Source organism: Vicugna pacos, chromosome 17 (genome assembly GCF_048564905.1).
Source record: "Vicugna pacos chromosome 17, VicPac4, whole genome shotgun sequence".
NCBI lineage: Eukaryota > Metazoa > Chordata > Mammalia > Artiodactyla > Camelidae > Vicugna > Vicugna pacos.
In genome coordinates, this window is record NC_133003.1 from 16,978,287 (window position 1) to 16,994,561 (window position 16,275).

At 49.6% G+C, this 16,275-nt stretch overlaps 1 protein-coding gene across 9 annotated transcripts in view; it reads left to right on the plus strand.

The window, feature by feature from the left end:
- ACKR2 (atypical chemokine receptor 2) overlaps positions 1–12,032 on the plus strand; it is a 56,321-nt gene extending 44,289 nt beyond the window's left edge. For 4 of the 9 annotated variants that reach the window (XM_072941077.1, XM_072941078.1, XM_015236362.3 and 1 more), the window contains one exon: positions 9,693–12,032. In XM_072941077.1, the coding sequence (XP_072797178.1) occupies positions 9,722–10,903 (1,182 nt within the window). In that variant the 5' untranslated portion in view covers positions 9,693–9,721 and the 3' untranslated portion in view covers positions 10,904–12,032. Of the gene's footprint in view, positions 1–264; positions 451–3,805; positions 3,904–5,525; positions 5,700–8,694; positions 8,746–9,692 lie in introns of those variants that run through there. The other 5 variants (XM_072941080.1, XM_006200773.4, XM_015236361.3 and 2 more) reach the window with 5 other exon arrangements.
- The last annotated feature ends 4,243 nt before the right edge of the window (positions 12,033–16,275 follow it).

Consider the following 16,275-nt stretch of genomic DNA (forward strand, 5'->3'; position numbering starts at 1 on the left):
ATCCAGGATCAATGAAGCTTTAGGTCGGGAAGGCCACCTGGATAGAGGGCAGGGTAAGCAAAGGCCTGGAGGTCTGGACTGAGGCTGTTAGTGTCCTTGGCCCAGCTGCAGGGGGGAATTGTTCCAGACAAGTGTAGCTGGGGATACATGTTTTCCAAAGTAGTTAAGAGTGTCTTTGGGGAGGGGGGGATGCTCTTTCATGAGGACAGTCATTTGAGCTTGATTCATTTTCAATGAGGAAAACAGCTTGTGGCTGTGCGGCTGAGGTGGGGCTGGGGCAAGCGCAAAGCCAGAAAGCAGGATGTATGCCGGAAGCTGTCTAGAGAGGAAGAGCTTATAAAAAAGAATCACTCCCTCTGTACTTCCCTGAGGAAGAAGGTCCCAGGCGCTGCTGCTCTCCTCCTGGGCGCGAGGTGGACATCCCCAGGCAAGCAGGCCTGGCTCTGGTAGGTTAGAGCTGCTTTTGGAATGGGGTGAGTCCTGTGCAGGGGCCACAGGGAGAGACTGGATCCAGTGCCCTGGAGAGTGAGGACAGGTGTGGGGAGAGGGAGGAGTTAACCAGGATGAGTGTGGAGCTTTCCCTCTAGGACAACTGTTGGAGCAGCTTGGGCGTTAGGCTGTCCCCTTGCCCCTTCCCCTTGTGCCCTCCATCCTCTGTTGTGACTCTCCGGCCAAGTTCTCAGCCCCCTTCGTCTGCCTCCAACTGTCCCAGGATCCTCTCATATTCATCCCAGCTTGAGCCAAGTGTCATTTTAGGGCCTGGAAGGGAACCAATCATTATGTGCTAGGCACTTATTAATTATTATAAAAACACCACCAGGAAAGCATCTTATAGGTGAGAGAACTAAGGCTCAGAGAGGTGAAGTAATTTGCCCAGGGTTACTCAGCCATCTGTTCTTCCATGCAGCACCCTGCCGAGTGTACCACCCTCCTGGGGGTGGTGACAGTGGTGTAGATATTTCATTTTGACCCCAGCATAATGCTGCAATACAAATATGAGTGGTGAAATTTCAGGCAACCACGAGAGAGGCAAAAAAGAAAAAAGCAAAAGTGATTCAGGAAAGATGTGAAAAATCACACCTTCTTTCGCAGCAGCAGCAGCAGCAGCAGCAGCAGCAGCAGCATCAGCTCCTTGAAGAGTTGTGCTCTAGAATTGCTCACTTTCAATTAACTGAAATAAGCTTTGGGAGAAGGGGTTGCTCTTGTGATTTTATCAATGTCACAAACATCCTTGTTTCCCGATAAGAGCCAGGAAACACTGAGTGATGTGGGGTCCCAGGGAGCATGGGGAACGGGCAGGTCCCAGGGAGGAGAAGGCGGCATGTCTGTCAGGAGGTAGCAAGGGACCATGCTCTGTGGCGACCAGATAGGGCCACTATCTTCCAGCCAGGCTCTATGGTTCCACAAATCCAGGGGAGTTAGTGCAGCAGATGGGGCTCTGGGCATGAAAACAGGTAAGATACACCAATATGTTCCCGAGGTTTATTTTGGAGACGGGTAGGATTATGGGGAATTTTTTAAATCTCTCTTCTATTTTTTTCTCTGTATTTCTACATTTTACATTGAGCATATATTGCTTTTGTAATCAGAAAAAAATGCGTGTTGAAAAAGTAAAGCGAGAGAGAGAGAGAGAGAATGTGCAGCCATCCAGGACTTAGCGATCAGGGCTCTAGGGTCAGCTCGGCCTGGCTTGTGATGTGGCCCTGGGCTTTCTGTGAAACCAGGGAGGTGACACCTGCTCACCTCTTCACAGAGGGACCAGGAAGACTTCCAAGGCCCGGGATGTAAAAGAGCTTCAGGTAAATGTCAGGACTGGTTACTGTTGTTTTCATTGTGTTGTGTACATCACAATGACTCCAAATGCCATGCTTCCCACAGAAGCCCATGCAGAGGGCAGCTATCAGTCCTGCGAGTGTGAGGAGAGGGCTCACAGCAGCAGAGCTCCTAGTGTGTTGCAGGGCTCCGGATCTGGAGCTGACTACAGGGACTTGATTTCTAATCCTGCACACTTGCTGTGTGTCCTTGAACAAGTTGCTCCCCCTCTCTGAGCCTCAGTTCCTCATTTGTGAAGTGGGACTAATGATAGTTCTTGTCTCATAAGGTCGTAAAGTTGTTGTGAGCAGTAAGTACCTTAAGATATACAAATTGTGGCAGGGGGTGGTGAGGGGCACCACAATTGACTTGTTTTTTTCTTTGAGAGGCAATGTATTTTAATGTTTAAGATCATGACCTCACGGTTTAATTCCTGGTCTACTATTCATTTGCTCTGTGACCATGGGCCAGTTCCTTAACCTCTCTGTGCCTCAGTGTTCTCAGCTATAAATGGGCTAATAATAGTACTTAACTTCTATAAGGTAAATGTGAGGATTACATAAGTTAATATACGTAAAGCTCCTTGCCCTAGCGCTGAGCACATCATCAGGACTCCATGGTGTTAGCTGTTATAATGTTTGCACCACACTTAATACCATGAAATCCTTTGCTATGTTACTTGTTTTATGATAAGAAAACAGCCTCTTGGAAGTCAAGGGTTCAGGATGGAAGCCCTGACTTTGTCTTGGGGCTGGCAGGACCTGAAGGTTTAAGCCCAGGGGCATCTCAAACTGAGCAGTAGAGCGGAGACCCACCTCTGCCCACACTGAGTTGGTCATTCCGGAGTTCTCGGCCTGTGTACCGTTCCCGTGGCACTGGACTTCTTACCTCATGTCCTCCTTATGTGGCCCCCAGTTCCTTTTCCTGTTTTCCATTCACGCACCATCAGCCCCACAATCAGCCTTCCTAAATATTTAAGCATCCTGTGTGATGGCAGCCTGGTCTCTTGTCACTTCTCCATTTCTAGTCTCCAGCCTTCACCTCTGTCTTTTAATGAACCAGCCCAGACTCTGGGCCTGGGTTCAAATCCCAGCTCTGCTGCTCACTAGCTGTGTGGCCTTGGGCAGGTTCCCTAGCCTCTCTGTGACTCAGTTTCCTTACAGGGAAAATAGGAGATAATAATAGTACCTGCCTCAGAGTGTTATTGCAAGGATGAAATGAATTAATGCATATAAAGTTCTAAGAACAGAGCCTGCCCGTAGTAAGTGCTATGTGTGTGGTCGGTATTATTATTGTTGTTCTTATATACAAAGGAGAGCTTAATATCTAGTGTGTCACCAAATCCAGGAGGAAGAAAATAGATCCCAATGCTATTACCAGCTCCAATAAAGACAAGTTTTCTGCCACCTGTACCCCAACACCAGAGAGCTTTCTGCAGCCAGGTACTGTGGTTGGGGTGTGAGTAACTTCACAAGCCCCACCTTAATTTTTCTAGCCACAGCTGGGCCAGGAATACAGTATGGGAATGCCAGAGTTATAGGCAGAAGGGGGCCCATCACAAGCTGAGCCAGGGTGAAGTCCAACCTTGGGACTCTATTTCGACCCCATTTCTCCCAAAGCAATCAAGGGAGCCTTCTCGGGGAGGGAGCTGGGGGTGGCCATAGGGCACACTCCTGGGGCACTGGTCCAGGGAGGCTGTGCCAGCTAGAAGTGACACTTGAACTTGGCTCAAATGGAAACATCAGGGGCTCTGGGCTGGTCATGCTCCATGGTCACGGGCTCCCAAGGCTGACGTGTCAGAGCTTGTCCAGGCTGAGGAAATAATTTACAGAAGAAGGGTCTGGGCTTGGTGGCGTCCAGGACACCAGTAGGGGAGGGAGGAAATCAAGCCAGGGGAAAATGAGGAGAGAGAAGGAGGGAGGGAGAGGAGTGACTGTGCTGATTAATTCTATGGTCATTTGTTGACTGCCTCTCAGCTGCCAGCCCTGTGCTGGGGAGTTCCAACCCTTGGGAATCCCCAGTCCAGCAAGTGATCTTCAGAAGGTGACTCTTCTTTCAGGAGATGAATTTAAGGCTGAGGAGTGACCTTCTGTGAGTGCTTGGTGGGTTTGGGGTGCAGGGTTCACCAAGCCAGCGGTCAGCGCAGGCTTCTTGGATGGGAGGATTGATACTGCATGTAAATGGATGCGATTTCCAAATCCTTTTCCAAGGAAGTCAGCAAAATTATTGTGCACTGGAAGTGATCTCAAATGTTATTCTTTGTTTTATATTATGAAAGCTGGTGTGGCCTCTTGGGGTCACGTTTGATCTTGTTTGTTTGTCTCAGCTGCACTATGGACAGCACACTCAGCATGGGTGTGCTGTGGGCACCTGAAAGGGGACCCACATGTGACCCTGTCCACAAGGGCTCTCAGCTAGGGAGGAGGGCTGCTGTGGGACTGATGTGGAAGGTAGAAAAGGGAAGGTGGTGGGAGTCACAGATAGGGAGACAGCAAGACATGCAGGTTTGATGAGGCTCCACAGGGTCCTTATAATTTTTTTGGTGGGGAGGTAACTAGGTTTATTTATTTACTTATTTATTTTTAATGGAGGTGCTGGGGTTGAACCCAGGATTTCTTGCATGCTAAGCACATACTGTACCACTGAGTTATACCCTCCCCTTACTGGTTCCTGATCAGGAGTATGGTGGTAGAGGTTTAGCAACCAGGTCTCAGCAGTGGTGGGTGAGGTAAGGCAAGCTCCAATTTGTAGCATTTGCCATGGTGTAAATATTCCCACCATGACCAATTTCAAGTGACTGACTTATTACTGAATGCAGAATTGGTTAATTCCATGATCATTTGTTGAATGCCTCCCAGATGTCACATTATGGGCTCTCACAAGCTGGCAGGAGCCAGCCCCAGCAGATGGCTCTGAATCTTCTCTTCCACTTGTTGATGAGGCCAGAAGTCCCACTCTCAGAGGCTCATCCTTCAAGTTCAAGTTTAGTCCTTGTTGAAAAGGGGAGCTCGGGGAAAAGCATCACCAGCTCTGTTACCGAGTCGAAGCTCGTACTGCTCCCCTGCAGGACTGGGGATGAGGTGTTGGGGTGAGAAATAGTGACTTTATTTGGAAAGCCAGCAGACTGAGAATATGGAGGACAAGTGTCCCAAAGAACCATCTTCCCTGAGTTAGAATCCAGGCTTCTTTTATACTAAAAGGGGAGGGTGTGTGGCTGGTTGTTGCAGACTTCTTGGTGGTGACCAGACCCCGGAGGGGATATAATAATCCTTTGTTCTTGCAGCTGTCCCTGTGGATCTGGTCACGACGATGCTGTAAATCTTCAACAAGACAAGTGTTATTTTCTGTTCTGCAACTTTTTATTTCTATATGAATGAAAAGTGTTATGCCTTTAAAGGTCAAGCCTGGGGAGCAGAGCCTGGAGAAAGGGTTATTATGTATATTTCAGGCTATAGGTGTCATTCTTTTACCATTTGATGAGAAAAAGGTGCAGAGCCAGCATGACTAAACTCAGGCTCCAGAACCAATATGGAGTCAGGTTTGTTCTTCTCTGTTTCAGTTCTAGATTGTATTGTTAGGGCCATTCAATCCTGAGCCCATCATTTGCTGATCTCAAGCTATGGGTGATTGGGCTTCACGTCTCCAAGCCTCAGCTTCCTTGTCTGGAAAATGGGCATCATAACAGTACTGCTTCCCAGATTAAATGAGGACATTACATGTGAATGTCCAGCTCACAGATGGAGATCAGCTACCATGGCCACCTTCCAGTCTAGATGAACATAGCCATATCCTCTCTCTTATTGCCTCAACTTGGACTACTCTGAGGGGCCTCGGGAAGTGAGCCCTGGATCCTCAGGAGAAGACATTACTCTCTAGCCAGATTCTTGGTAAGTTAAAGCTGGAGCCAGCCCAGGCCAGCAGCCTCAGGAAGCCAGTGGGAGGATGACGTTACTGCCCCAGAGACAAGCTGTGGTGTGCCTCTGTGCCCTTGGCTTCACTGCAGGGGAAGCTCAGCTGACCTTGTCCTTGCTGTCCTTCCCCCTTGAAGCCTCCCTCTCTGGCCTCTATCTAGTTCTCTGGATTCCCCAGGGTTCTACTTCAGAGCTTCATCTGGGGTTGCCTTACTATCTGCTAAATCACATTAGGATGTGAATAACTGATACCCCCACTCACTGTCTGCTTTGCACAAGTTGTTTTCTGTCTAATTTCCTCATCTGTATGTTGAAGGAGGTGGACATGATGCACTCTCATTTCCTCAGTCTGATATTCAGAGGGTACAAAGGGTCACAGAAAGTGTATTACCTAGCGCCACTGTGTCAAATTGCCACAAATTCAGTGGCTTAAAACCACACAAATGTATTATCTTAAAGTTCTAGAGGTCAGAAATCTAAAACTGGGTCAGCAGGGCTGGATTCCTTCTGGAGGCTCAGGGGAGAATTTGTTCCCTGCTTTTTCTAGTCTTTAGAGGCTGCCTGCATGCATTGTCTTGTAATTGTATCACTCTGACTTCTGTTTTCATTGTCACATTTCCCTTTCTGATTCAGACATTCTTGCTTCCCTTATGAAGGACCCTGGTGATTCCAGAGGCCCCACCTGGATAATCCAGGGTACTCTCCCTAGTTCAAGATCTTTAATCACATCTGCGAAGTCCTTTTTGATCTATAAGGTAACATATTCACAGGTTTCAGGGATTAGAATGTGGATATCTTTGGGAGGCTATTCTGTTGTCTGTAGGGAGGCTGTGTGTTCCCAAAGAGGCTCAATAAAGCCTTAGGGGCATTAATGGTGGAATCTAGAGTCTAGACCAAGCATTGAGGGCAAAACCACGGCAACCAAGACCTCCTGAGCTCAAATCACCTTTCTCGGTGGTCCCTTTTGGTAACTGCTGGACAGGGCAGGACAGAGGCCAAGGATGAAATGGGACCAGGGACAAGGCACTATTCCTGAATCTGAATTTCTGTGACTTCCTGTGTAATTGTGGAGAAGTTACTTTGCTCCTGGGTTAAATGGGGTTGATGGCTTCTTCCTGGCTTGCCTTACAGAACTACCACAGTTTATATGACGATGCCTGGTCAGTTGTCAGGTGCACATACGGGTGCCAGTTGCTGTTGTCATCTTTGTTGGTATTATTGGTGAAAATGATGTGAGGGACTGGTGGCCTCTAAGGTCTAGAGGATGTGGAAAAACTCCCAGGGTGAAAGATCTGGAGGCCAGAGGCCCTGAGAGGGAAGGGAATAGAGTGATCTAGGTGAAGGGAGCCTTGTAAAAGTGACCTGGTCCAGCCTGGGGCCTGCTGACCCTGACCTCTGGCTTTAATCAAAGCAATCATCAGACTTGATTGTTTATTAAAGCAAAAGTCAGGGACTTTGAGAGGCCAGGTCAGGATCAAGGTCGGGGCTGACAGACTGGAAGAATTGGTGTTTACTTAGTGGCCACTCCTGAAACTCCTGACTAATACGCCGTAATCAGACCCAAGGGCAGAAGGGCACTCTCTCCTTCCAACCCCAGCAGCTCGCAGACTCCTAGATGTGCTGGGGGTTCCTTACTGCTGCCTGGAAAAGGAAGGGGCTCAGGAACAGGAGACCCCAGATGCACAGGAGGGGAATGGAGGACTGAAAAAGGAAGGCACAGGGCCAAGTTCTTGAGACCAGTCAGGAGCAGAGCCTGGCCCTACATAAAGCCGCCCATGCTGAGGTCTTGGGGTGGGGACAGGGTGTGTGTGAGTTTCCCCAACATCTGGCCCAGATGCCATTTGACAAGAGCCCAAGGGTGGGACAGAGGCTTGAGGAGTGGGAGGACCCCAGGGCTCCCCTGGAGGAGGTTCTGCCTCAGCAGGATTACATATTTCCATCAGCCGTAAGGTTACAGTGTCAGGGATGCTAGAAGAGTCAGCTCAGGGCCTGAGTCAATATTTCTTTCAAAATTCTACCTGGAAAAAAAAATAGACAAAACTTCTACCAGGAAGGACTGGGGAAAATGTTTGCAATATATGTGTAAAAAGGTAAAATCTTTACTATATAAAACCTCTTATAAAATGAGAATCCCACCCATTAAAACAATAAATCATTCACAGAAGAAATACAAACTGGCATTGAGCATATTAAAAAGTTCAACCTCACTGGAATCAAATAATTAAAAATTAAATGCAGAGGTACACGTGGAGTTGTTTGCATTTCTCGGTTTGTGGCCACTATCATTGCCAGCCTACAAACCCTACTGGTGGCTGTCCATGACTGCCTGCTTGGGCCACAAATTATTTTTTACCTTCTTCGTCTCTCTTCCCTAAACCCTCTTCCCCAATGGCAAAGAATCTAATATGTTGAATATGAAGTCTCTCTCCGTTTGGTACACAGAGCAGGATTAAGCAAATACTTGATTCCTGACAGACTCTTGTTTTTTTTAAATTTAAAATTTTGTGGGTTTTTTTTTGAGGAGGGGGTGGCAGATAACCAGGTTTGTTTGTTTGTTTATTTTAACGGAGGTACTGGGGATTGAACCCAGGACCTCATGCATGCTAAGCAGGCACTCTACCACTGAGCTATACCCTCCCCTTGTGACAGACTTTTATCACTGGTTCATATGAGGCTCTCCTATGAACCTCATATGAGAAATTCTTTTAAAAATGATTTTTAATAGTACAGTTCAAACCTGGGAAACCACTGCCAAGAGGGAACTTGTCCATGGACAGTGATCTACCCCCATCCCATGTCTCTGGCTTCTCCTGCCCAGGCAACTGCCATCTTGAATGTTGTACCTGTCTTTCCCCTGTCTTTGAACTCCTTCACAGTATATGTGTACACACATTTGTTTCATTTGTCTTAATTTTTATATTAAAAGAGTATCATGTATATATTTTTAGGGGACCTGGAGATAGCAAATGCATTCAGAAGGCAGTAAGAAAGGCAGTGACTCACAGGGTGGTGATGAGCGGAGGTAAGGAAGGGATCTGGGATGCCTCCCACATTTCAGTCTTAGATGATTGGGTGGTAGGTAGTGCCATTCAGTTAGATAGACACAGGAGAGGAGAAGAGGCTGGTTTGGAAATGATGAACTCAGCTCTGGGCTGAGCAAGAATTTAAGCTAATGTTTATCGAGTGCCTCCTATGTTCTGGGCATTCTTCATAGAGCTTGAAATACTCTGCATGAATTATCATATGTAAGCCTCACAAAGACCCCACAAAGTAGGCACTATTATTAATATAATTTTAAAGATGGAGAAACTGAGGGATAGAAAGGTTTAGTAGATTCTGAGTCTACCAACGTGGATCCCACCTTTCGGCTACAAATACTAGATAAAATATTTTTTAAATGTTAAATATTTACATCTGAAAATACTGATATAAAACTCAATACTTATAAATAAAATATTTTTAAAATGACAAAAGCAGGAGAAATCCTCAAGAGAGAGAAGCAGAGAGACCTCAAAGCCAGAGTAGACACACTGGATAGTTATAGAACAGGCAAGTCCTACTGAAGAGTTGCTCTCATTTAAAAAAAATTATAAGCCACACAAAGAAGAATAATTATAAGCCACACAAGAGGAAGAGAATGTAGACATAATAAATGGGTGAATTGGTATCCCTAAGTAATAAAGAAAAACGTGAAAGACATCAGTCTATAAAGGATGAGGGAGACAATAAAGAAGAGAAATCATAATAAACGAAGTGAATACTATGAAAACACCTACCCAAGGTGACATAACTATTGGGTGGTAGACTTGGGCTCCCCACACTTGTGCTCTTACTTGCTAGACTGCAGGTACTGATGTAAATGTGAAGAGTCTATTGGACACCCCAGAGCAGTAGCAAAAGTGGGTTTGGAGAAAGGAACGGAATGCCTGGGTTCATCTTGTGTCTCTCCCACTGCTCTCTGGCCTGCAGAGCTCCAGGACCAGGTGCCTCCTCTGGACATGGCTGCCACCGCCTCCCCTCTGCCACCCACCACCAAGGTGGCTACTTCTGAAAACAGCAGCTCCTTCTATGACTATGAGTACTACCTGGACCAGGTGGCCTTCATGCTCTGCAGGAAGGACGAGGTGATGTCATTTGGCAGAGTCTTTCTGCCAGTCTTCTACAGCCTGATCTTTGTGCTGGGCCTGGGCGGAAACCTCCTTCTTCTAGTGGTCTTGCTCCGCTACGTGCCTCAAAGACGGATGACAGAGATCTATCTGCTGAACCTGGCCATCTCCAACCTCCTGTTTGTGGTGACGCTGCCCTTCTGGGGCATCTCTGTGGCCTGGCATTGGGTCTTTGGGAGTTTCTTATGCAAGATGGTGAGCACCCTCTATACCATTAACTTCTACAGTGGCATCTTTTTCATTAGCTGTATGAGCTTGGACAAGTACCTGGAGATTGTCCGTGCTTGGCCTCACCGCAGGTTGAGGACCCGGGCCAAGAGCCTGCTCTTTGCTGCCAGTGTATGGGCTGTGGCCCTGGCTGTCTCCATCCCTGACATGATCTTTGTGAGGATGCATGAAAACCCCCTGGGTGTGTGGAATTGCTATGCAGATTTCGGGGGGCATGGGACCACCTGGAAACTCTTCCTCCGCTTCCAGCAGAACCTCCTGGGGTTTGTCCTTCCCTTCCTTGCCATGATCTTCTTCTACTCCCGCATTGGCTCTGTCCTGGTCAGGATGAAGCCCCCAGGCCAGGGCCGGGCTCTAAGGATAACCATAGCCTTGGTGGTGGCCTTCTTTGTGCTGTGGTTCCCATACAACCTCACCTTGTTTCTGCACTCACTGCTGGACCTGCAAGTCTTCGGGGACTGCAGGGTCAGCCAGCACCTGGACTACGCACTGCAGGTGACAGAGAGCATCGCCTTCCTCCACTGCGGCTTCACCCCGGTCCTCTACACCTTCTCCAGCCGCCGCTTCCGCCAGCACCTCAAGGCTTTCCTGGCCACTGTGCTCAGACGGCACCAGGCACCTCACCTTGCCCAGGCCCCGCTGTCCAGCTGTTCTGAGAGTAGCAGACTCACTGCCCAAGAAGAAATAACTGGCATGAATGACCTTGGGGAAAGGCAGGCTGAGGACGTCCCCAACAAGGGGGATGTGGGAAAAATTCAGCCTGAGCGGCCAGACCACAGTCCGTGAGAGCAGATGGTACCCGGTTCAGTTGCGCTTGCTCCGGAGTCCTGTCTTCAGAGGCCTCAGTGACCATGCTGCTGCGAACTCGGTGGTCAGTTCTTGGTTCTTGGCCATCAGCAGCATGTACTCACTCCTGCCTTCTCCCTCCACTGTCTTCACTGCCTTCTAGGCCTGAGTTGCTGCAGTAGTTTCCCAGCTGACTTCTGTGCTTCCTGTCCTGCTCTCCTGTCATCTGATCTACACCCAGCAGCCAGAGCAATCAGGCCATCACGTCCATCTCCCTCGGAGGAGCCCAAGGCCCACCACCCAACAGGCCCAGTTGGGGAAATATTATTGTGATATTTTTAAATGGTGGCTCCAGGCTCTGGCAATCAGGAGGGGCCAGAGGTGCTCTACCTGTGGGAGTCTGCAAGTGAGAGGCAGAGTGAACGCGTCTATCTGGTGACCCAGGAGCCTATGCCTCCTGCCTCCTGTGCCTGCTCTCAAGAGCCTTCAGGGCTCCTGGGAGCCTGCACCATCAAGTCTAGAACTTTTGTCCGACATTAAGGCTGGAGCTTTCACAGTTAGGATCCCAGACACCTTTTCTCCCTTCTGTTCCTTCATCCCCATTTTCATTTCCTAGATGCCAGGCACTCCTTGTTGTTTCCTGCATGTTCCCATCTCTTTGCTTTTGGGCTTGCCAGCTCCCTCATGGAACAGGGATCATTTTCCAGCCAGGTATCCCCTCACCCTTGTGTAACTGAATCCTGCTGGTGCTGGGAAACCACTCCTTGGTCATCTGCCCTGTGCTTTGGGTGGAGATTGGGTAGAGCATGAGTCAACTCATCCAATTACGGCCTGATGATTCCCTGGCTCAGTAACACATTTAGGGATGGACACGTGACCCAAGCAGAGCTGGTGAAGTGCAACTCAACTAGAACATGCTAGAACAGAGGCATGAAACTGAAGCTGAAGGGGATGTGAGGTCTGGAGTTGCTCTTTCCTCATCTCAAGCTTTAGAAGGTGAGGTGACAGCACTGTAAGTGAGAAGATCCAGGGGGCAGTGCTCTGGCCCTGGAATCAAGGCACTGCTGAAGCTCATCCCAAACCTGGACTTTGCAGTTATGTGAACCAATAAATGCCTTTCTGGTTTGGGGTAGAGTGTTTTATTACTTGCGATCTAAGGATTCCTCACTGGTACGCCCTGCCTGGGTGCTTCATGTCTCTGGTGGTTGGCATCTCCCTGTCCACTGGCACATACACTGAGAAACCTTTCCCTGGGGAGCCCCTGGCCCATGGTGGCATCTCTCGAACTTCTAAAGCACTCACTGCTTTCCCCCACCTCCCAGAACCACCTGGCTCAACCTGTCCACGTCCTGCCATGCCTGTCCTGCAAAACCCAGCACAGAGCCTGGCAGGCAGTAGTGAGAAGGAAACTTTTAGGTGGATGGAACAAGGCCAGGAGGACACATGGCTGGGCAAATGTAAGCTCCAGGAGAACAGGGACTTTGCCAGGTATAAGATCTGCCTCCCCTGTGCTTAAGCCAGTCTCAGAATGTAGTAGGTACTCACTGAGGTTTTTTTTTTTTTAAATGAATAACTGGATGGCTAGAGAACTGAGCAGGTGATCAGTATTCTGCCCACTCTTTCTCCTCTTCGCCCTGAGCTTGGGATGGTCTGGTCACAGCACGTGTGTGGTGAGCAGGGCTGTCCCTGGATGTTGCCTGAGTTAAATTGGCTGATTTTTCCTTCTGTGTCTCCCCCCACCCCACTGCCTCATCTCTCTCAGCTCTGGTGCCTTCAGTTTTCTCACTCCAAGGCCTCAGATTCCTCTCTGTCAGGCAGGACTCTGCGCTCCTCAGTCCCCTGGGAAATGAAGATCCTCTGGATCTGAAAATGGTGATTTGTTTGCAGACATGAGGGATGAGATTCTCTTTAGAGCTCCTGAAATCTTGCCCCACCTGGAGACCTCAGTCCTGCCCATGTGGCAGCCTGACTGAGGCACAGCGTGAGCTGTACCTACAGGGTCTAGATACCCAGAGTCTCTGACTTTGGGCTTATGACACACCGATGGGATAGGGCAAGGTATACCAGGCGAGGGACACCTTGCACGTGTGTGTGTGGTCTGTGTGCATGTGTCTGTGTTGCTGTGTGGGCTGTGCGGAGTACCTATGGCTGTGTGTGGGGATCTGACATGAAGGCGTCACTGTGTCCATGTGGCTGTCAGTCTGTGCCCACGGGTTTTCTGTGTGTTCCTATGTGACTTCCTCTAGCTGTGTAGGTGTGGGCATGCTCTCTTTGCAAACCACAGGTGTATAAGAAGTAGTGCCCTGAAGCCTGTGCCCAAAGGGGAGGAGAAGGCCTGCTGCAGGTCCATCTTGCTGTCCCAGTGGCCGTATGCCACAGCTGAGCACAGTGAGGGCTCAGACTGCAGCGCAGTTTGTGAGCAGGCATGTCAGTGCTGGTCAGAGAGTGAGCTGGAGGTGGGCTCTCACAGCCCAGGCCAGGACAGTGATCTCTCTGTCCTGACCTGACTTCCCAGCCTGGACCTTGTTCTGAGAGCCTGCACTGCCCAGCCTACCTGCACTTCCTACCTGGGGTCTCAGGAAAGCCCCCAGGATTCTCTTGACCCTCAGGCCATGAGACAAGGGATATTCTTCCACCCTGCTGACCCAGGGAGAAGGGCAGGCCTGGCTCTGCCTGGGAGCAGGGCTGCCCACCCTCCGCCTTATGAAGTGTGGTGTGAGTATCCAGAGCAGTTACTTCCTACGAAAAAAATCCCTTTATTTTCCCAGGTGCCTGCAATTCCTGGGGTGCCTGCGGTTCCAGGGATGACAACTGGCCTATCATCCCTGATCTTGCTCTGTTATGAGCTATCCTCAGAGAGAAAGCACCTAGTGAGCTTTTCTCTCAGGGAGAAAAAAGTTTGCTGCAGGAATGAGGGATTGGCAGACAGAACTGCTGGCTGAGGACAGGCAGTGACCAGATGCATCCTTGGGGGTCTCTGTTTTTCTGCTGCCCCGAGGTCTCTGCCAGGGCAGGAAGGGTGGCCCCTGTGCAGCGTGTGTCCAGCAGCTCCCACGCAGAGGTGTAGAACCACAGGTGCCAGGGGCTCCTCCCCTGCCACCAGGTGGGCATGGGCCTCTACTTGCACATGCTCCTTCTGGCTGCTCACTGCTTCCTAGGAGGCCTGGTTTTATGGTGGATGTCCCTGACTGTGGAATGGTACACTTGTCTTCACCTCACACGGACTCACCGAGGCTTCCCTCGGTTCTGAGCACACTCTCAAAGAGATCACAGGATCCATGATGTCCTGGGACATCTGCACATGGTCACTCTCAGTTGACTTTGGTCCTGACTTAGTGGACTCAGGCCCTCAGCCCTGCCCCAGCCTGTCCACTGGCCAGGCTCCTCGTCCATATTCCTTTGAGTGTGGAGAAAAGGAAGGAATGTGGCACCCGGTTCTGGGGAGGGCCAAGGAGGCACGGGATAGGATATTTGCACACCTGGTCTGGCACAAGGCCTGGCTGTGGCGAGGAGGTTGCTGGTAAGCTTCCCAAGGATGTCTCCCAGCTTCCCAACCCCCTTCTTCTTTCTATTGTGCTCCCCACTGACTTCTCCTTTTGCTCTTGGCCCTGGGGGAGGGGGATTAGATGGCTTCCCCTAGTCAATCAGAGCTCCATCAGGCTCCAGGCAGATGTCATTTTGGGGCAGCTAGACCCAGAGAAAGGTAAGCCTCAGCCCAGAGTCATATAGCTAGTGAGGGCAGACTCCTGCCCCCAGCCTGGCCTCTGCCCACTGTAAAAGCCTGTTATTCTAGCAAAACTCAGGGCAGAACAGGCAACCTCGAGAGAGAGGAAGAGGCCAGTCAGAGATGTGGGATTGGAGTAGCAGAGAAAAGCCTCCCTGGGTGGTCCCTGCAGGGGGTCCTGCTGCCTGGGTCTCCCTTCTCCAGGACCCTATACCAGCGCCCCGCAGTCACTCCGCCTCCTATCTCAGCCCCAGCCAGGGCTCTGCTATCAACCAGCTGTACCCCTCCCCCTCTCCCAGCCCTGGTAAGCATGCCTGGCAACAGGGATTGTCTCCATTTTGATGCAGGAAAAACAGATGTGGGGCATGAGGATGGTCATGTCCCAGGTCTCTCCATTGAGACCCTGGGAGGTGCCCTGCCAAGTGTTGGTGCTTGGCTTCGCACAATAAAGAATTCAAGAGTGAGCCACAATTGAGTAAAGTTAGATTTATTCAGAGAGACACATACTGTGTAGAGTGTAGGCTGTTTCAAAAGGCAAGAGAAGGTTTCAGGGTTGGGTGCTCAGGTTAGAGTGAAAGTAGGTACACACTCCATAGACAGAGTGTGGGCCATCTCCAAAGAGGAGGGAGCAAAAAGGCGGCCACAAGGTGCTGTGTTGCCAGTTTTTATGGGCGTCATAGCTTCATATGCTAATAAGTGGAAGGACCAGTCTAACTACTCTGGGGAAAGGGCTGGGATTCCCAGGAAGACAGCCATTTCCCACTCTTTGACCTTTTGTGGCTAGCCTTGGGACTGTCGTGACATCTGTGGGCATGTAATTCACCATGCTAACACATTACAATGAGCATATAATGAAGCTCAAGTTCTACTAGAAGTCAAATCTCCCACCATCTTGAGCCTCAAGGCCTACTGGGGGTTGAATCTTCCATCATACTGGTGTTAATTACTGTGTTATTCCTTGAATGGCTGTGCCCTGCCCTCTTCCTGTCTCAATTTCACAGGCGGGAAAGCTGAGTGAGGGTGGAAGGGTAAGGAAATTACTTGAAGACATGAAGTAAATTATCCGAGACTGGAAGTCAGGTTTCTGTAATTTAATCTACATTTAGAGAATTGGGGTCAGAGATGAAGGAATAAGATACCACACCTCAGGGCTCCAGTCTGGAACAAGGGGTGGGAGGCAGAAACAATGACACATAACAGATGTGCTGTGATATAAACAGTGTGAGGGGAGCTCCAGGGGATGGAGGCCTTTTGTGGCCAGAGGGTGGGATGGGATGGGTGAGGTCCAAAAAGGCTTATGGGAGTAGCTGGCACCATGATTAACAGTGAAAGCAAATGCTATACTTTACAGATAGTTCCACTGGAGAAAGTTGCTGAAGTTGAATTGCACTGGTTAGAAAATTTGGGGGCCAGCTGTGGGAAAACTTAAATTTCAGGTGTGTGAGTTGATGGGGAGCCAGAAAAGTGAAAGGGGGACAAACAGGTGCTTTTGGAGAAAAAGTCTCTGGCAGCAGGGTAAACAGAGGGTCTGCATGCCCCACATGAAGAGAAATGCCAAGTTCTGAGCTATAAGAATGGCAGTTGGGGTAGGGGAGGGGAGATGGAGTTCAGAGGCACCACAGGAAGTTGGGCTGACAGAACTGGGTGA